This window comes from Myotis davidii, unplaced genomic scaffold (assembly GCF_000327345.1).
Source record: "Myotis davidii unplaced genomic scaffold, ASM32734v1 scaffold399, whole genome shotgun sequence".
Taxonomy (NCBI): Eukaryota; Metazoa; Chordata; class Mammalia; order Chiroptera; family Vespertilionidae; genus Myotis; species Myotis davidii.
In genome coordinates this window covers 775925-796790 of record NW_006292094.1, presented here as the reverse complement: position 1 = coordinate 796790, position 20866 = coordinate 775925, and the positions used below count along the sequence as shown (strand labels likewise).

The 20866-nt window shown below is 49.6% G+C and overlaps 1 protein-coding gene across 5 annotated transcripts in view; it reads right to left on the bottom strand.

Annotated features, from left to right (window-relative positions):
* The window catches only part of KCNIP1 (potassium voltage-gated channel interacting protein 1), a 252213-nt gene that overhangs the window by 10795 nt on the left and 220552 nt on the right, over nucleotides 1–20866 (bottom strand). The window contains exons 1-2 of one of the 5 annotated variants that reach the window (XM_015565087.1): nucleotides 9454–9458; nucleotides 1968–2000 (exon numbers count right to left, since the gene is read on the bottom strand). The exons of 2 other annotated variants lie outside the window; for them this stretch is intronic. Coding sequence is in view for 1 of the 3 variants with exons in the window: in XM_006765381.2 (XP_006765444.1) it covers nucleotides 1968–2000 (33 nt within the window). In the remaining 2 variants the exon portion in view is untranslated. Of the gene's footprint in view, nucleotides 1–1967; nucleotides 2001–9453; nucleotides 9459–20866 lie in introns of those variants that run through there. 2 more of the 5 variants (XM_006765381.2, XM_015565088.1) reach the window with 2 other exon arrangements.

Sequence of the window (20866 nt, the reverse complement as noted above, 5' to 3'; positions counted from 1 at the left end):
CAGCTCTCTCCTCCCTCTCCTGGGATGCCTGGTGGCTTGGCCACTGTACGCACACTCTGCAGACACGTGGGAAGGGGCCTCAGGGGGTTTTGCACCCTCCTGCTGGCCCCGGAGAGTCCCTGGGTGGAGGAACAGGAAACAGCATTAGTAGGTAGGGAGCCAGCTTGGTGATTTCTTTGGAGGCTTGTTAAGAATCTCTGAGGCCAAACGTTGCTTGTTGTTATTATTTTTGTTATTAAAAATAAGGGCGAGCCAGTCCCCAAGTCAGATTGAGCATGGATGGTAGAAAATTAACCTAGAGATTAGCAAACCTGCTTGTCAAGTACTTTTAATTTGTAAAATGGTTTCATGCCCGTAAGCCACTAAACCCTGTGTGTGGTGGGGAGTGGGGGGCCATTGCCCTCTCCACGCGAACATCAGGGAGATGGGTGTCCTAACACATAAGGAGTGCTCTAAGCAGGAGCACCTTCGGAAGCGATGCACCACCTCTCACTGGGGGTAGTGAAAACCAGATCGAATGACCAACTGCAGAGGATGCAGAAGGAGAGGCTGGAGAAGATGATGCAGAGTAAGTGGTCCTTACATTTTGGGGGTCACAGCCCTTCCGAGTGTGGGATGAAAGCTTCGGGCCCTCAGAAAAGGGAAGGCTCTGCCGCATGGCATTGTGCCCTGAGTTCTCTCAGTGACTTCCTGTATCTCTCACCCCCACGGAGCCCAGGTGAAGGGCTGGCACAGGTGACCTCTGCCATGCTCTGCCATGAAGTGGCTTCTCCTGAATCCCAGGTCAGCTGTCATCGACAGCTGGTGACAGACCTGGACCCAGAGTCCCGCCAGCCAGGCCTCTTGTATGGATCTCGCTTCCACGTGCCCCTGCAATGGCTTCTGCTTCCCTTGAGCACAAATTGCAAATGGGCTTGTAGCCAGCCTTCCAGTGGGTCTGCCCCCAGCAAGCTCTGGCCTGTGTACAGGTCAGACCCTTAGACTATGAGGAGCAGGAGGACGCACGCCTTTGGTCTTCTCCCTGATGAGGTGCCTCCTCTGTCAGGCCCATGACCATGGCCATGGCCATCTCCTTCTCCCTGGACGGAAAAGTAGTTTTTCCAGCCTGCAGTCTCTGGCTGGTCTTCATACCCACCCAAGCAGTTTTGAGGTTACAAAGTGGTGTCCCTTGGTGTGAACACAGCCCAAAGATAGGTCTTGTTTGGTCTGTAGCATGTGCTATAATTTTTTTGGAACGTATTGCCAAGATTTAAAGATGAGGGACTCATGTGCACGTTTGGGTCTCTGATTTTCCTTGGGAAATGGGATTATCGGAAGCTTAGCAGTGACCGTGCCCTCCAGGGCTCCCTCTGTCCCCTCTGGTTCACCTCCGTCAGCTAGGCCGCCTTCCTGGCCCCGGAGGCATTTCAGCTTTTGGCTCCTGATCTGTGGTACACACCCTCACACCTGCCTGCCTTTCCCCTGCCTCACCCACTCTGTCTACCTAACCTTCTCGCTCCCTCACTATTTGCTTAACACATTCCACTTTGTTGCACAAAGGGATTGAAGCAATTATATGAAATAAATATAATACAATAATAAGAGGTAAAGTAATAAGAAAAACAGCCTCAGAAAATGTGGATTCGATTAGGAGGTCAAGACCACAGGGACCAAGAGAACACAGAAATTCAGGTCATTTGTCCTACGCAGTTACTACACTTGAGCCACAAATTGGCGCTGAGCTCTTATATATATTTTATTGCCCAGGAGAGGAAAACATATCCGATGCTTCGGGGAGCAGAGCTTTCCTCATAAGTTGTCTCTAAAAGGACGTTTCCAACGGTTTCCGTGCAGGTGGGGTGTGTGAACATGGGGCACAGAAAGTTGGTGAGCGAGATGACTTCTCAGAAAACCTGAATACTCAGTTGAATAGCTCTTCCTTTGACATTAATGTGACCAAGGAGTCAAGTTAGTTTAAGCTTTTTTACCTCTCTGATACTGGTAATACCACCAGGCGATGTCTAGGAAAAAGTAAGAAAACATTTTACCAAATCCATTCATCAAAAAAGCAAAACACACGTTCATTTTCCAGGGAGCATCGGCTCTGAGGGAGTCCAGGTCACCGTCCAGCTCGACCCAGGCCAAGAGGTGCTGCGGGGGAGCTGGGCTGACCGCTCCCTGCCTGGCCTTTCCCCACCGTGAGAACAGGCAAGAGCGATGGGTCAGCTTGCAGTGCCCGCGGCTCCCAGCAGGGGGCTCACTGAGCATGCCCGCAGCCATGCAGCCATGCAGCCCGAAGAGATGGAATGGCATGGGGCAGAGGATGCGCGGATGTGGATGGGCCTCGGAAATACCTGCGCGTTTGCTTGAAGAGCAGCTCAGAGATACCCTCCACAATGGAGGCCCCATGGCCCCTCTCCGCTACTGGGTGATTTGAAGCCGATTCTTTAACAACAATCCATGAAGTATCTACTATACATACTGGGAGCGGCAAAAGTACGTTTACAGTTGCCCCACCCTATGTATCAGTGAATGAAATAACTCTGTCCCCTGCTCTCATGGAGCTTACAATCTACAGATCTCGTCCCTTTTCAGGCTGGTAAGTAACAAAGATGCAGAAAAGGAAAAGGGCCCTTTAAAACCCAACTAGCACATTAGGACATGTGAGCGGAGTGGAGGCGGGTTCTCCGTGATGCAAGACAAAACATCAGCTCTAGAAAATCCTCCTGGCAGCGTGGAGTGGGGGCCCCAGGTCCCTGAGAGTGGGACACAGGGGCTCTGTTTGCTGCCCACCCCCCCCAACGGGAGTCCACCTGGGGATCAGCCTGGTTTTCCTCTGCAGGCCGTTACTTGAACTTCCTCCTGTCCTGCCAGTACCTCGAACAAGACTGTGGAAGGCAGCCCAGCCGCCACCTTAAGGATGTTTTAGTCACCCCCACCTACAACCCCGTTTCCTGCTGCCTCCCAAAGTGGTGCTGTCGGGGGCATCCAGGGGTAAGTGTTTCTGCTCTTGCCTGCCGACCTGAATTTCATAGGAGACACTTATTTTGCTGGACTTAGTTGCCCTCTTCTACCCCCCTGCATAAGTAGCATTGGTATTTATGTATTTTTTCGAATAGACTTTCTTTTGAGAGTAGTTTTAGGTTTACAGAAAATGGGGAGAGTTCCCACACACCCAGCCTCACAGGGTCCCCTATTATTAACATCTTGCTTTGGTCTGACAGATGTGTTGCAACGGACGAAACAAGATTAATAGATTATTTTTAACTGAAGTCCATAGTTTACATTAGCTGTCACTCTCCCCACGGTACAGTTCTATGGGTTTTGACACAAGTATAATGCCCTGTATCCTGCAGAATAGATTCACTGCCCTAAAAACGCATCAGGAGCATTTTCATATGGACTGGGCTTCTCTGGCACGCCAGGGAGAGCGGGACATCCTGTCTGCTCATACAGCGTTCTCTCAGGCTGGTACACACACAGACCAGGGATTACAAACTCAGATGTAAGGATGGGAGCGTGACCGGCAGCAGTCTGGGAAGACAGAAATTGTACAGTGTTATTGAGACATTCAGGAACCGAGGGGCCAAGCCTGGAGGGGCCACAGAGCAATGGGCCTGACCCCCTGGGCTGCTTATTCCCTAGGCATTTGCTAATTCTTAAAGGACAGTTCAAGAGAAACTAGGCCAAAGCCAAAAGGTCGCAGAGCCAAACAGAGTTTTCCGCAGGCTCACCAAGGCAAATGGAACACCTTCAATACAAGAGAGCCATCGCCCAGCAAAAGCCGAACCCCAACTAAGTGCTGCTTGCAAGCATAAGGGCACGGGAAAGGTCAAAGTGAGAGGATGGAAAAGGATACAGGATGCAAACCCAAATCAACAAAAGCCTGCATGGCCATTTTAACAGCAGATATCAGAGACTTTCAGTCAAGACACTTTGCTAGAGAGGAAGAGAGAGCTTTCGTAAGATGCAACGATTCTAAGTTAGTGTGCACTAATAATACAGCTTCAAAATACACATAAGGGCTGACAAAACTAAAATGAGAAAGAGCAAATTCACAACCATAGCTGGAGATTTAAAAGCACCTCTCCAATCACTGATAAAACAAACCAAAAAAATCAGTCAGGGACAGGAGATGTGAGCAACGCAGTTAACACACTTGGCCTCATGGACACACACAGGGCTCCTTCCCCAACAATCACAGGATGCCACGCGTGCTTTCCAAGTGCACATAGAACATTCACCGAAACGACCCTTCCTGGGCCATCAAGCCAACCTCGACAAAGTGCAAAGATTTGAAATTGTTCGTGTGTTTTCCATCCAAAGCGGAATTAAGCAAGACATCAAGAGCAAGAAGAGCCCTGGCTGGCGGGGCTCAGTTGGTTGAGCATCCTCCCACGCACCAAAAGGCTGAGGTGCGATTCCCTGTCAGCCCACATCCCAGGTTGTGGGTTTGGATCCCCGGTTGGGGTGTGTACAGGAGGCAACCAATCAATGTTTCCCTCTCACATGGATGCTTCTCTCTCTCCCTCTCCCTTCTCCTCTTTCTAAAATCAATAAAAATATATTTTAAAAAGAAAGAACAACAGGAAAATGAGGAAATCTCAGAATGTTTGGAAATCAAGCAGTATGGTTCGAATTTCCAAGTTACCCATGTATCCAGAAAGAAATCTCACGGAAATTAGAATGTATTTTGAACTAAATGATAATGAAAACATGGCATAGCAAAACTGTGGGATGCCTCTGAAACTCTACCTAGAAGGGAGTTTAAAAGATCCTGTTATACTTGAGCTACAGATAACTCAGGTGACCGTGTGCATACAACTGAATGCTGTGCTTCTTCGTGACACCACATTTCTAGTGTCGCCAGTGGTCCATTTTCAGGGCTGCCTGAGCTGTGTTGCTTCCATCGGAGATGACATCAGTGATGGCAAGCTGGCACCTGAAAATGTCACCTTTGCTCTCCCCTTAAAGATGTTGATTGGTTTGTTCTCGAAGGGTTTAGCACCATCTTTCTGAATTCCGTTTGGCCCTGTAGGCTAACCTGGAGGCGGAGGCTCCGACGGCCCACACCAGCACACACGGCTCCTCAGCTCTGAATGTTATAAACTAACAACGGGTCCCGGGAGCCCTGAGCCGAGCCTTGATAACGATTTTCCAGACATTTTTTTAGTCTTCTTAGTTCAATAAAACTCAACTCATTTTTGCTCCAAGCATTTGTTCTCTTTATCTTGAAACCCTCCTGCCTCTTTTAAGCAAAATTAAATTTATACATTCCTCATTCATTCCCACCTCAGTCCTCAAAATGCTCTAAAAAAAAAAAAGTCCTATAAAAGAATCTTTGAGTATTGCTACTTCCATTAGATGGGAGGTTTTCAAGATCAAATAATTTAAAATTTTCCATACACAGTGTATTTCAGTTCTCTGACCTCTCTCCCCACGCGAGGGTGTGTGGGAAGGGATGTTGGATGCACCTTGCAACTTCTTGGGAGGGTAGTGATGGAAACGTAATGACATTATGGAAAGCCCACAAAGTCACCACCCAGTTTGTGACAGCAATCGCAATGCTGTTGTGTAACAGCCACACATTTTTCACCGAGACTGAGAACACAGAGACACTCCTGGGAAAGAAGTGAGGCGTGTGGAGGCCATGGCTGGCAGAGAGAAGGAGCCCCACGCGATGTTGCAGGAGGAGGAGGAGCAAGGCCAATACACGAGGGACCCGCCCGTGTGTCCCCTCACCTCCCACGCAATGCTTTTGTGCAGCTAAGACCCTGGCCAGACTGCAAAACAGAAACGCCAGGTTCATGGTAGCATTTCCCAGGGGCAGAAACCGCCAGGCGATGTTTCAGGAGATGGACCTCTTTGGCAGCTCTGGCAGGGACCCCAGCTCCAGGGAGCAATTAGTCCAATGAGGCCAAATCCTGCCACCACAGCATTCAGGCCACAGTGGGGACACCTCCTGCCCTTTCTCCTTTGGTCTCAGCTGGACACGGCCCTGAAGTTCCAGCACATGTAGGTGGCCAGTTAATGAGCACGATCACTGTGTTGGGGACAGAGGGCATGTGGGTCTAGATTCCTGCAGGAAATAAGAGGGTTACATGGCCGGGATTTTGTTGCTCCTTTTGCATGGGAAGCAAAAAATGACAATTCATTGCAAATGGGGGTGGGAGGAGTAGTGTATTTCAGTTCTCTGACCTCTCCCCACACCCTCACGTGGAGAGAGAGGTCAGAGAACTGAAATACACTGTGTATGGAAAATTTTCAAGGGCACTTGTAGTTTTCAGATGGAAAAATGAAGATGCAGAGAGAGCTCGGAGGAATTTCTCAAAGGAAAAGTAAAATTGCCACGTGAATAGGACTTATCAGGTTGGCTCGCAAACATGTCAAACTCGCGGCATGTTTAAACGAGGCTTGTGGCCCGCCGGCTGCAAGTGTGACATGCTTGATCTTCTCATCCATGGAAACTGACAAGATCAAGGGTAGGCTAAGGTGTGCACGCTTGTCTTTCAGCCCAGACAGCTTCATGACTTGCCAGGTGGTGGCGCCTCTACAGAGGGCTCGCTTTGGCGGGCTGTGAAGAGTTGGCTCGTGGGACTGCGGAGAGCAGGGGTGGGGGGGGGGGGGAGAGCCCGATTAACAGCATTTTCTAATTCCCTGATGTGAACAGTCTCACCAGGGCCTAGTTCAGGATCAGCGTGAAGTCGCTGGATATGGATTGGGGAAGGGAAGTGCACGACCCCAGCCTGACCCGGCTCCCTCACACACTCCTGCTGTTTGAGGAGAGTGGGCACATGTTCAACACTCCCAAACCCTTGTGCTCAGGGTCCTCAAACCAACTTCATACTGTAGGCTCAGCCCCTGAAACCCAACCAAATATACCCTTTCTTTGTTGTTAGTGTGAAAATAAACTTCTGTACACCATCTATATATATAAAAGCCTAAGTGACCGTTATGACCAGTCAACAGAAGGATCGGTCACTATGACAATGCACTGACCACCAGGTGGCCGATGCTCAATGCAGGAACTGCCCCATGGTGGTCAGTGCGCTCCCATCACCAACCTCCTGTGGCTCCTCCCCCTGGCCAGCCAGCCCCAATGGCCCTGATGACCCCGGTCACCAGCCAGGCCGAGGGACCCCACCCATGCACGAATTCATGCACCAGGTATCTAGTGCAAAATAATCACAGGTGGGGAAATACTGGAGATTGGCCAGGTGAGCGTTGGCTGGAATTCAGTACTAACGTACCCTTGGATTGAGTGTGTATGTTGGGGAATGCAGAGAGCATGGTAATAATTTCACAATCGATCTAATCATCTCAATGACCCTGGGAGAGATATGGTTATCAGACTAATCATGCCCTCCTTCAATCTAAATGAGGTATGTCAAATGCTCTATGCACATAGTAGGTGCTCCAAAAAATGTTAGAACACATACTATGACTATGATTTTTCAGGGTCATTCTCCACAGTAGAATCCAATATTCGCATCTGTTAGCTAGTTTCTAGGTCTACATTATGCCTTTTCTGATGGATCTAGGTCAGCGGTTCTCAACCTGTGGGTTGTGACCCCTTTGGGGATCGAACGACCCTTTCACAGGGGTCGCCTAAGACCATCCTGGGGAGAGAGGATGGTCTTATTTACATTACGATTCATAACAGGAGCAACATTACAGTTATGAAGTAGCAATGAAATAATTTCATGGTTGGGTCACAACATGAGGAACTGTATTTAAAGGGCCAGAAGGTTGAGAACCACTGATCTAGGTAATGTGCTTCTCTTTAACACAGGAAGATTTTCTCGTTCTGGGATTCCCTCTGTCAGAGGCACCCAGGTGCCAGTTCAGTTGGCCATGAAGTGGCCTAAGTGAGCATTGTCCATCTGTATCAACTGCGGCGGACACGCGCAAACACAAGACTCTGGGTGAAGGAGCACCGAGCACCTCGGTCCGCAGGTGCGTGGAACAGCGCAGAGCACGGTGGGTGGGGGACACAGGAAACACGGCCTGGAGCAAGAGCGCGTGGGCGGAACCACGTAAGCCCTCGAGAAAATGCCCTGCCTCTTCTCCCTGAGAGTTACTACACGGCTCCAGTCCTCTGCCCTTAATAATCCAGGCAGTCAGCGTGTGAACTGCTTTGGTCCATTTCTTAGCTGGACATCACCCCCAACTGGCGCAGAACAGCCCAGCGCCAGGCCTGCAGCCAGGTTGTGGGAGAGCGGGTGTCTCCGAGGCAGGGAGGCGGCGGCGAGGTGTCATCTCCAGGCCTCGGCTCGGCAGCCTCTTAACTGTGCGCTGAATAAATGAAGCCTGGGCAGACACACCTTGAATTATTAATGAAGTTATTCAGCCCTGATTGCTTCCCTCTTTTGGGGAAAGGTTACTCACTCCAATGCCTTTGATTAGACTACACAATACATCACAATTGGGCCTATTTTATGTGCAACTTTATGGTGATAATAGTTCTGTCTCATTTAGAAGCAAATCAGACATTATGAACTTCGTGATTTATTAATGTATTGATTTCTATAAATGTCAGCGCAGCTCACAGCCAGTCAGAGAGCCCGGGAGCAATCAGTGAAGGGCCAATAAAAATGGAAAATGAAACCATCATTAAAAAAAAAAAAAGGAAATACTGCCTACTTAGAAGGCCCGCCGCCTCTTGGAATTGTTTCAAGACTCAGATCATTACATGAAGGCCTCCTCCACCCCCATGGAAGCGGCCTGCGCGCGGCTGTCTGGGGGAGCTCTGTCTGCCTGTTCTGTTTGGGCTGAAATAAACAAGAGGTGGGAGTCGGACCTGGAGAAAGCCTGGGGCCTTTGCCCAGACCCCTCACTCTGGAGAAAGCAGGAGGATAGGGGTGCCCCTCCATCAGTTTACCCCTCTACAAACCACCACCTCCCTGCTGAGGAATCTTCAGGATAAAGGCCCGGATTCCCCAGCTGTCATGGAAGGTTCCGCTCTGGCGCCCAGGGTACCTTTCTAGCACAGTTCCCTGCAATTGCCCAGCGTGGGTTTTCTGTGCAGCTACAGTCTGCTGGTGTCTGGACCCCTGTCTCTGGCAGAGTGTGGGATCAGCGGACCCCAACCCCAGGCGCTCTCTAAACCTGGCTTAAGAGCCACCTCCTCTGGCAGCTCTCACAGAATGCCACGCGGAAAGCTCTCTTTCTGTCCAAACTCCAGAAGCACTTACCATCTATATTTATAAAAGCCTAAGCAACCGTCGCAACTGAAACAACCAAATGGATGACCAAACAGGCTGCATGGGGCAACCAGGCCGGCAGGGGGGTTAGTGAGGGGTGACCAAACGACTGAGCAGCAGACTGCGTGGACAAACCAGCAGTCAGACATCCCCTGAGGGGTCCAGGATTGGAGAGGGTGCAGGCTGGGCTGAGGGGAACCCCCCCCCCATGCACGAATTTTGTGCACCAGGCCTCTAGTCTTCAATAATCAACAACAGATACCCGATCTACCTTTGGGGGTTGGAGCTTTCTTTTACTGGAGTGGGGGGGGGGAGCGGTGAGGAGACGGTGCCTTGTTCCTATTTGGTTGGTTTTTATTTTTTGTCTCTCACTCCCCAGGTGATGTCCAGTGTCTGCTTTGCACTTAGTAGGTGCTTAGTAAGCACTCATTGTTTGCTAAGAGTGTGTAGAGCTACAAGGAGCTAATTAGGAAATACATGAAAAGCCTCGAGACAGCAGCCAAGAGGATATCTGGAAAGCATTTGGCTAATTAGCGGCCAATTCCGTCGTTGGACAGCTTCCTTCGGAAATGCTAGTCTGGCAGCCCTCAGGGTACAGCTGTTGTCTCACTTCTTTTAACTGTGAATCTTGTCAACATTTATTCCACATAAAAGATGGATTTTTAGCTTCTCTTTAGAATCTGAAGCGATAGCTATGCAGGCCTGCATTACCACCCGGCAGCAGCTGGCTGGAGCGGAGGAGCAGTGGCTCGCTTTAGACAGGCATGAGCTCGCTAGTAAACCGCAGTCCCCACTACTCCCTATTACCTCTCCACACTAAGACCAATAGACAGTTGTTATCCATCATCACTAATCCATATGACCTGCCTGAGTCTGCAATCCCTGTTTAACAACCCTCCTCCTCCACACCGCATTTTTCCAAGTGACTTTTGTGTGTCCTGTAATCATCTAAAAGCGTGACAGAATTTCATGTTTTGGATCCTCGGCAACATGGAGAAAAACGGTGTCCTGTGATTAGAGAGGGCCTCTCCCGATTCGGGCTGTGTCAGATGTTTGCTTCTGTGCTGCTAACATCACACGTCAGGAATGGGATAGACGGCCCTGTTTTACTAGGAGAAATGGAATCAGAGATCTTATGGGCTATCCCTGGGGTCACAAAGACAGCGAACAGAAGAGCAAAGACTAATCTCGTCACCTGATTGACAGTCAGGTGCTTTCTGACATCAGGGATCATCCTGTGGGTCCCTCAGGGGCCCGCTGATGTGTCTCTGTGGTTCTCTGTCTCAGCCAGTCAGGGACCAGCTTCCTCTATCCACGCTTTCCACATTGTCAGCGCTTGAAGATCTGCAGACCCAGGCTGAGGTGGCAGAAAGGGAGATGCCAAATAGTTTTCGGGGTCCCCTCCTCCCTGTCTCAAGCTGCATGCCGCCCATTTAGCATTTCCAATTCTGTTTCCCTTTTCTGAGCACGAAAGCAACCTTCACCAGGTAACAAAGCTATGTAAGCCACAGAGCGTACGAATTACAGAGATGCTTTTATCTGCCCTCTAACACCACAGACGTGGCTGACCTGTCCAGGATCACACACCGGATTCCTGGCAGAGCAGGATTAAACTCAAGTCCGTCCTTCTGCCAATGCAGAGTTGTTTTCACAACGCCATTCACTCATTCGACAAATAATTGCTGAGTAGCTACTAAGTGCCAGTGACTGCTCTAGGCCCTGGGTGGTGGAGAGCAGGGGTCAGAGGTGGTGCTGCGTGCTGTGGATGAAAAATAAAGCAAGTTACAGCGCTAGAGAGAAGCGGTCACGGGAGGCACTACTGTACACACGGGGGCCAGGGGCAGCGCCTGCAGCTTCAGGGCTGGAGGACCGCCTGCCTGGTGTCAAGACTACAAGAGGCTGGAGAAAGTGTCCAGGAAGACTTTTTCTAGCGAATCAGGAACTTCCTCTTTATTCTTATTTTAGTTGGCCCAGGATCCTGCAGGGAGAACTAGGTCCTGGTAGTCATAATTTAAAGGGAGAGACTAAACATGTAAAATAAGTGTGTTAATTAGCAGAATCTAGGAAGGTAGGAAGCAGTGGGACCAGGTTAGGGATGTGAAATGTAACCCTGTATACATTTCAAATTATTTCTCAGAAATATTCCTAGATGAGGAGAAAAGCAGGTTTTGTAAAATAAGAAAGATCTATTTATCTATCTATCTATCTATCTATCTATCTATCTATCTATCTACCTATCTACCTACCTACCTATTTATTGATCTACCTCTAGAATATCATACATAAACATCTTAGCAGTGATTATCTTTGAGAGTTCAGATTTTGAATGGCTGTTACATTCTTTTTTTTTTTTTTAATATGGAACGCTTCATGAATTTGCGTGTCATCCTTGTGCAGGGGCCATGCTAATTTTCTCTGCATCGTTCCAATTTTAGTACATGTGCTGCCGAAGCGAGCACACATTCTTTTGAGACTTAAATGAGCTGATGAGTGGAGGTGTACCTGGCATGCAGTATATGCTTCATAGATGCTACACAGCCCCCACCCAACTTGCCCCGAACCTGGAAAGAAGAGGGAAAAAGAAAGACACAGCCTGGTTAGAGGCGGTAGGTTGGATACTCTCCATTCTGGAAGAGGCATTTCTGAAACACTGGGGGCAGGTGTGTGTGTGTGTGTGTGTGTGTGTGTGTGTGTGTATGTGTGTATGTGTATGTGTGTGTATATATATATATGTGTGTGTGTGTGTGTGTGTGTCTTCCATTGACCAGAACAGCAGCCGACAGCTGACATTTCAGAAGCATTTCCTAGGTACCAAGCCTGCATCTAGAGTTTCATGTGCATTATCTCCCGTAACCCTTCCCAAACCCCTGTGAGCTCCATGCCACTACCCTCTTAAGACAAAGGACCTGAGACTTAGAGAGGTAAGGTGACCTGCCCAAGTCCGCACAGTTAGACACGGCAGACCTGGGACTGAAATCCAGGTCTGCCTGATGATACAACCCTTGTTCTTAACTGCACATCACATGTGTGCGCCCTATAACCGCATCGAACTGGGTGAAAATTCCAACTTTGCCACTTGGATGCGATCCTACCCATGTCCCCGGGTCCTGTGAGGACCAAGTGTGACAAGGCATGCGAGACCTGTGCCTGGCACCCCGCAGTGCTTGCGCGTGCTGTCCCGTGCTCCCTCATTTGGGTCCCCAAGGGGCCACTCCACAGCACCTGGGTCTGCTGGGGAAGGGTCCCAGAGCTCCGCTGCTGAAAAAGCAATTTTTTTTTTTTTTGCTGTAGCTGTGCAGCTAGATCTTTAATATTTAATTAGGGAGACCTTCCGCTTGGAGAGAGGGCAGGACTTGTTATTAAATCCCCGCTGCTTGGGCTCCCTCACTCGCCCGTGGGATTATTCATTCATTTCCAGTCACACAATTTAATATTGCAGCAGCTAATGGGGAGATGTTGATAATTTGTAAAGCTGGTTGGTCCCCAGGCCATTGCAGGAAGCTCTGGGCCTGGGCCTGACGCGGGGTTCAGGCAGATTCCTGGGAGGCGAGGGCTCCCTGGCGCCTCCTTCTCATTATCGGCAAACATCCCTGATGCCCCTGAGATGCCATGGGGAGCCAGGAGGATCGGAAGGACATTCGCTGCACAGCCACAGCCTCTAGGAGTCAGGATCCTGGGACACCTGGGTACACTAAAGGCTTTTTGTGTTAAACTTGGCACCCAGGGTTTGTGTTAATCAGGTGCAGTAAGGCATGGGAATGACTGTCAATGACAAAGAAGTTTACACTCACAGGTCCCTAAAAACAGGCAGCACGCACGCCAGGCAGGGCCACAGGAAGCACCAGGGCTGGTCAGGAGGCGGGGGGAGGAGGGGGGCGGGTGGCCCACAGCCATTATTGGGGATTTCGTGGGAAGGGACTGGTGAGGCCGCTCAGGTATGCGAGTAAGTTTAGGATTAGAAAGTTTGGAGAATTTTGGCAGCCTCTGAGCTGGGGGAAGGCTGACTAGTTGTCCAGTACCTGGCCCTGGGGTGACTTAGGGCAGAGGGAACGCTGGCTTGGTGGGTGCGAGTTAGATAAAGGAGATGGCGGGGGCAGGGGCCAGATTGCTGGTTTGCATATCGAAGGCACACTTGCAGGGGAGTCACTGGCTAGTCCCAGGAACAGCAGCTCTGGGAGGCGAGGGGCTGTCTCTCCAGGATCAAGGCCCCAAATGCAGGAGCATCAAGAGTACAGAAAATAAGAAAATACAGTCACTAGAGTTAGGTTCTGCAGTCAGACAGATGTGGGGCCAAAATGCCTCCTTTGGCATTTCCTCGCTGGGGTGTTGGGCATGACCATCCCTGGGATCAAACTGAGGCACTCAATACCCCCTTCCCCCCTCCCCCCTACACAGACTATAGCAAAGCTCCAGCCTATAGGCTCAGCCCTCCCAGAGGGTTCTCTGTAGGAACAGGCAGAAGGGCCTTTGTCAAACAGCCATCCAGAGGGCACAGACCATGGAGTGCCTAGTACGTGCCAGGCACGGGGACGGCAGTGGGACTGCGATGGTGAGCAAGGACAGGTGTGGTTCTTGTCCCCAGTGAAGTCACAGTTTGGTGCAAAAGGGACTTCACCTAAGAACCACAGACACAGGTATCAATTGTCACTGTGAGACGCGCTGCAAGGGGGCGCTATTGGGTGCTACGGGAGGGAGTGGCAGGGGCTCCGGTGTAGTGTGGGCAGTCAGGGAGTGATGGTGACCTGAGATCTGTTTGCGGGGAGCTCACTAGGCGGGAAGGAAGTGAGTGTGTGTGTGTGTGTGTGTGTGTGTGTGTGTGTGTGTGTGTGTGTGACATTCTAAGTGGGAGGGGAGATGAGCTGGAGCTTCGCAGGACCCTCCTGGGTAGAGGCTCTGGGGAAGGAGAAATCAAGGTTCAAAGGAAGTCCATCTGAACGTGCCCTTGCTTCAAAGCCTCCGGTGGCTCCCCACTGCCTGCAGGAGGAAGGCCATGCTCCGTAATGAGCAGGCCAGGCCTTTCATGATCTGCGCCCTGCTTAGCTCTCAGGTTCAGATAAACATGGTCTCTCCCCCTACTGTCCCCCCGCCCCCCACACTCACTCTCTCCAGTGTTTGCTGTTCCGCCAACACGACTTCCTGGTGATGCTTTCCTGCCTTAGCAGGTTCTCTCGCCTCTGCCCGCTGCCTGATTTCCTTCCCTGTCTGCTGGGTTACGTCCCGGTCTCCTCCAGATCGATCCCCTGCACTGCACACCTCCAGGGGACACTGTTTAGACGACAGTGTGAGCGGATTCTGCTGGGCTTGTGCAGCCGCCATAAAACGTCACCTTGAGGGCCACTTCCTCAGACACAGACGCTCTGTCTGCCCCAGGCAGCATCGGCACAGGGGATGGTCAGCACAGAGAGGCTCTCCTGTCCCCCTGACCAGGGGCTCCTCGAGGCTGTGGCAAGTTCAGTCACTCATTTAACCAATAGGTGCTGAGCTCCTATTCGGTGCCAGGTACTATTCTAAGTGCCAGCAACGTGGTCTCAGAGAAGTCAGGCATGTGCTCAGTTCATGTCCAGATGCTAGCATAGGACTGGCACGTTAAACACATAATCACATACATGAATATGCAGTTATGAACGGTCTTAAGTGCTGTGAGGGAAGAGTGGGGGTTGTGTGGGGAAGAAGAACCAGCAAGAATCTGATTTGAGTTAGAAGGAAGGAGAGTCTGCCCTCCTCAGTGGTTGAGTGTTGACCCATGCACCAAGAGGTCACTGGTTTGATTCCCAGTCAGGGCACATGCCCGTGTTGCAGGCTCAATCCCTGGAGGGGACTGTGCAGGAGGTAGCCGATATTTCTCTCATCGATGTTTCTATCTCTCTCTCTCCCTCTCCCTTCCTGTCTCTCTAAAAATCAATAAAAACACATTAAAAAAGAATAAAGAAGGAAGAAGAGTCTGCAGACATACGACCTGAAGTGTGAGGGTGAGAGAGTAGTAGGAAGAGTTTCCGAGAAAGTGAAGAGCATGTGTAAGGACGATGAGATGAGCGCGACCTTTTGAGGAACTAACTGGAGGCCAAATGGTGGAGCAGAATGACCGAGGGAGGAAGTGGGGTGTAGTAACTGGTCAGATCAGTCAACTTTGGGTTTCCACCTTTCAAACAATGGGAAGCAGAAGTACCACATTTATAATTGCCCCAAACTGGAAACTCACCTAAGGTCCATCAACCGTAAAATAAACACAAGTTCTTAGCATATTCACACAATGAGATGCTGCACAGTGATGTGAATGAATTAACTGCAGCAGCGTCCTCCAGTATGGATGACCCCAGAGAGTGCAAGTAAAATCGATCTTTGCTGTTAGAAGTCAGGATAGCGGTTATACTTGGGAGTAGTGATTGGAATGGAGCAAATAAAGAGCTGCTAGGATGCTGTGTGGCGGTGACTTGTCTCCTCCTTCTGTTTTAAATCTGGGTATCGGTTACATGGGTTTTGGTGCACATTATCTCTCTATATAAAAGGTTAATATGCTAAGTGTCCGACCATCCAGGTAATGATGTCACGTAGCAACACCCGGCTTTCTCTCCCTCGACCAGCCTCCTTGCAGTTCCTTCAGCCCAGGAACACTACCTGCTTTATAGCCAGGTGGAAACATTTCACACTTTAACCAAATGTCTGTGATGCATTTTCCCATGCCTCATCTCATTTGATTCTCACAGAAGTCCTGGAGTGGGTAGATAGGAGACTCGGTGGGATACTGTTTTCTTTTCATTAGAAACTTGACCTGGCTGAAAAGAAGAAATGGTTGACCTTGAAAATGACTTCAGGTTTTCTCACTGCATGGAATACAGTCAAACACTGCTGCAGTTAAATATTTTACCCTTTGTTCTCCCTGCGTGATCTACAATGATAATCTGCTTTGTGTTGATATTTACTGCTGTGTTGCTGACAATTACCTGAAAGAGAAGTTGGGGTGCTTCACTGGGCTGGGAAAAGTTTAGCTACATCAGAAAGCAGGTCTAATTAAGCAAGTTTATTCTATCATATATGTATAAAAGGCTAAGTTGACTCACGCATGCACGATACATATAAAGTTCTCACTGGCGCCAAACACACGCGTGTGTTTTGATCTGTCATTGTCAATTGTGAATTTGGTTGACACTTCTATTATAGAGAAAGGACAAATAGTGATATTAAAACATTTCTTCTAATTAATTTCCTTTCAATGTGCATGAATCTGTGCACCTGGCCACTAGTATTTCAATAAGATGCAGACAGACCTGCTAGGAGAGTGCTGCAACTGGCTGAGAGGTGATGTGAACTCTGAAGGAGACCAGTAAGAGGCAGATTTTGCATCTCTCTAGCAGAGAGAGTCCACCAGACTTGGGGATGTATGCGGGGTGGGGGGCAGTGTGAGGGGAAGGGACCGAGAGGTGACAAGGATGACTTTCCATGCTTGAGCAATTGGGTGGAGGGTGGAACTGTGTTGTGCAGTGGGGAAGGCTGGGAGAGAGCTGTGTCACCTCTCTGTACGGCGGGCCCTAGCAGTGGGGCTGGTACAGAGAATGGGTGTGGTTAATGCTGACTTATCTTTGGCTATTTTAAGTCAATAACCTGGAAATCAGTGCTGGTAGGACAGCTAGTTACCAACCTCGTGTTCTACACATTTCATCTTCTTAGGATAGTTCAGAATCATTTGTTCTCCAAATGACAGCTTTTTGTAGGAGGGTTCATAGATGCTTGTCAAGTGGGCAGAACACATGTGTTCCCCTTGCAGGTAGAACACCAGGTTGTGTGCACGGGCGCCAGTGGGAACAGCTTCGGATGCTCCTCGTGGTCCTAGGTGTGAAGAGGCGAGGGAGGGACATTCAGGAGAGCCTGTCGGTGAAGCTGTTGTGTCCAATGCATGTCCCAGCCTGCGTTACATACGCCTTCAGTAACCGCATGAGGGTTAGTTATAAGCACCCATTTCTAGGTCATTAGGGCTTGGTTACTAGTCATCAAGGGACACAGTGGCAATGTGAACTGCCTTTGTCTTCGCCACACTGCCCCTGCCTGGGCGGGATGAAGGTCTGAGAGGGCGGTGGAGGTCACCTCATCTCAGTCTCCACCTCAGTCCCCACGATGACAGGACGGAGCCCTGATGCTGAGAAAGTGCTTGAAGATCTCCCAAAAAAGAGCATCTCGAAGGTTCTGTTTTGCCATAAAAAACAACAACATTTACCCATAATGTCTCTTTATAGGATAATAAAAATGAACCATCTGTGGTTCATTGGGAGCCGTCTCAGGCTTATTAAAAATATATGAATTTTTACTTTAAGAACGAGATGGCCGTATTATTCAAAATTGCAAGCTAAAATGTATTATCTATTATTAATTTATACTTAATAGACATCTTTCTTATAGATTAGCATTCTAATGACTTCTGAAAAAGTGGGCAGCAGCGAGGCGAGGTTTCCAATTAAAATGGTCCCGAAGATAAATTGAGGTCTTTGGCTGAGAGCACGTCAGCCTTTCCCCCATCCGGGATCGATGGCATTTGTCATCCTGGAGGGGCCAGGCCAGGATGCTCATTTGTGCTAGATCTGCCCCCAGAGTTTGGGGTTCTCTGGGGTGCTTCCCACCACGGTTCCTGCAAAGGCGCCACCTGAGAGCCACAGGCCTGAGAGCCGCCTGGGTGAGCGAGCCGGCAGGGCAAAGCTGCCTCCACCCTGCCTCCTGTTGCCTTCCCTCCTGTCAGCCGCCTGGCCGTCCTAGGGCCCTTCTGCTTGCTAGTCCTCCCCTGAGCACAGCCACGAAGTCCCTATATGACAGGAGAAATCACAGGGTCTTTCAAATACTTTATACAATTGAAAAACCTCAGCATTTACTGGGCCTCATTCATGTCAGTTCCAATCAGGCCATGTTGACGGAGAGCCTTCGGCAGTCAGATGCTTGTATCTGTGAAGCTGGAGAAGTGGAAGGAGTTGGAGGCGATGCCAGAGAGTTTGGCTTGAATTCCATACAACTCTGTCACCTGCCCAATGGCGTTGTCTCGTATTGTAGGACACTCACTTGTCGGGGTGTTCCTGAGGGTTAGGTGCTACCCATGATCCAGCACATAGTAGGTGTGCAGCAGGCAGGACTCCTCCCCCTCCTCCTCCTGTCTATTCTTGTGTGAGGAGGGTGGCGGTGAACTGAGTCCTGGGTTACCTTGCTTGGGTGTCAATCTGGTGCCATCTTAAAAAAATATATTTTTATTGATTTCAGAGAGGAAGGGAGAGGGAAGGAGAGATAGAAACATCAATGATGAGAGAGAATCATTGATTGGCTGCCTCCTGCATGCACCACACTGGGGCCCAAACCTGGGCATATGCCCTGACCAGTAATGGAGCCATGACCTCCTGCTTCATAGGTTGACGCTCAACCACTGAGCCATACCAGCTGGGCATTCTGGTGCCATCTTTAAGTGACAATGTGTGGGAAGCTGGCCTGTCCCCAAAGAGGCCAGCACAGGGCAAAGAACACAGAACCATATCCTGAAACCCCTGGTTTCTATTCTCTGAGCTTTGATTCCTTCTGCAATGAAAAGGTAGTGGTGGTGGTGGCGGTGGCGTGGGGTGGAAGGGTGGGGGGGCGGCTAGGATAAGGCACTGGATTTCTACTTTCCTAGCCTTGGGAAGTTCTCTATATTTTTAGTTTATTAATCAATTATGGACCGAGTCTCCAGAAACTTCTCTAAAGTCACCTTGAACCTATGCTATTTTAAACTTATATTAATTCCTTCTTGAGAGACCAAGTTTCATTAAGTTTATTAGTTTTGGGCACATCAAACTTCTTTTAATCGGTCCTAGTGTACCTCTTTTAACTTAATTTTAGTATGTTTAGGATCTGCTCAACACTCATTTATTTCTTTAACAAGCATAGAAGCATGTCCATGTTCTCCGTATTAAGATTGTAGGACAGAGGGAGTTTGTATAAAAGAAGTTTAATGAATTCCTGTGTCCAGACATGCCGAGTGCTTTCACATCTGTTAATTTTTTATCGTCCCAGCAATCCTGGGAGGTGAGTTAGTGTCCCCAGTTTGCCACTGGACAAGCTAAGGCTCAGACAGCTTAAGGGACTCCCCCCGGGCCCCACGGAGTAAGTGCCTGTACTGGGGTCTCTCTGTAAATAAATGCTGCTCCCACGTTGTCGCAAGAGGGCTGCCCTGTGATAACCTGCACCCAGCTTCTTTCCGCCTCCTCCTCCTCTTTACACACGAAGATGGAAGCGATTATTCCCGGAGGAGCTCCGCGTTGGTTCTTTGCTTCTCCTGACCTGGAGGATTTTTAAAAATTTATTCATTTTTTATTTATTTTATTTATTAAATCTCTATTGTTGAAAGTATTACAGATGCCCTCTTTCTTTCTCCCACTGACCCCCTCTAGCCCATCCCTGCCCCCCGCCCCAGGCCTCCGCCACTCTATTGTCTGTGTCCATGGGTTATGCATATGTGCATACAAGCTCTTTGGTTGATCTCTTCTCAGCCACCCCTGCCTTCCCCCTGAGCTTCCACAGTCTGTTTCATGCTTCTTTGTCTCTCGCTTGCCTTGTCCAAAATGGCTCGGAGCAGAGACCCGAGAGGAGCGCTCCTCCGGGGCTCCCATCCAGCAGCCTGCTTCTTCCCTGTTGCACTTGGCCGTGGTGGGATCTGAGGGTACGATGCAGGGACGGCTGCAGCTTAATGCAGACCTGGCTGCACTGGAGCCCGTCCATTTCACACTGCGCATGTTTCATTGCATCTGGCCAGTGCGTGTGCTGCCTGCTTGGGGATCTTTGCTGGGGTGGTTCTTGGGGAAATTGAGGGCATGTATATCAAGCAGTTTTTGAATTATGTCTCTATTAGCCTCTGTGAATGTCTCTCTGAGGAGGCCAGGAGAGCTCTATTAGTGGAGCAGTTTAGAACAGGATTGGAGGAAGCAGTGGGGGGATATCCCGCAGGGAACAATCATTATAAACAGCACTTCCATGTAAACAGGCCTTAATGTGTTTTCTATATTGAATTCCTGAGAGTGAGACTCTCGGGTGTCTCAGCGCCTGCTCCAGGGCCGTACCCCTGAAGTGTGGGGAACTGAGGCAGAGGCTCCGTGGGCCTTGCTGGCTCTCTGGGCACCACGAGCCCCTGAGACCATGGCATTGCCGAGCTTTGGGCAACATGACAATAATGGTATTGTTGTGTGACCTTGAGGAAGTGACCTTGGGCAAGTCACTTCCTCCCTTTGGTCCCTGTAGAATATTTATTGTGTTAGCACGGAGCCAAGTGTTCTCACACAATCCTCCCAGCATCCTGTGAGTTGAGGTATTATCCCATTTCACAGACTAGGAAACTAAGTTTCATGGAAATTAAGTACTTTGCCCAAAACTATAAGTCAACACATGGCAGAGCTGGGGTTTAAATTCTGGTCTCTGATCCAATTCCAGGGTTATTTCCAGGACTCCTGGTCCCTTCCATGCTCTTCAGGGTCTGGTCCAGCTAAGTGTTCTATGACACATTCCTTTTCGTTGCCAGAAGCTCGGTGCTCTCATCTTTCCCTTTGTAACACCCCCTCAACTGATTTCAACTCTAGCAGCCTTGGGAATGGAAACATCGCCCATTAGTTCTGTTTTATGGCTGCTGATGGTACAAGCCCAGTGCACACATAAGGCGTCCTAACGGATGGGTGGTTGTCATGGTGAAT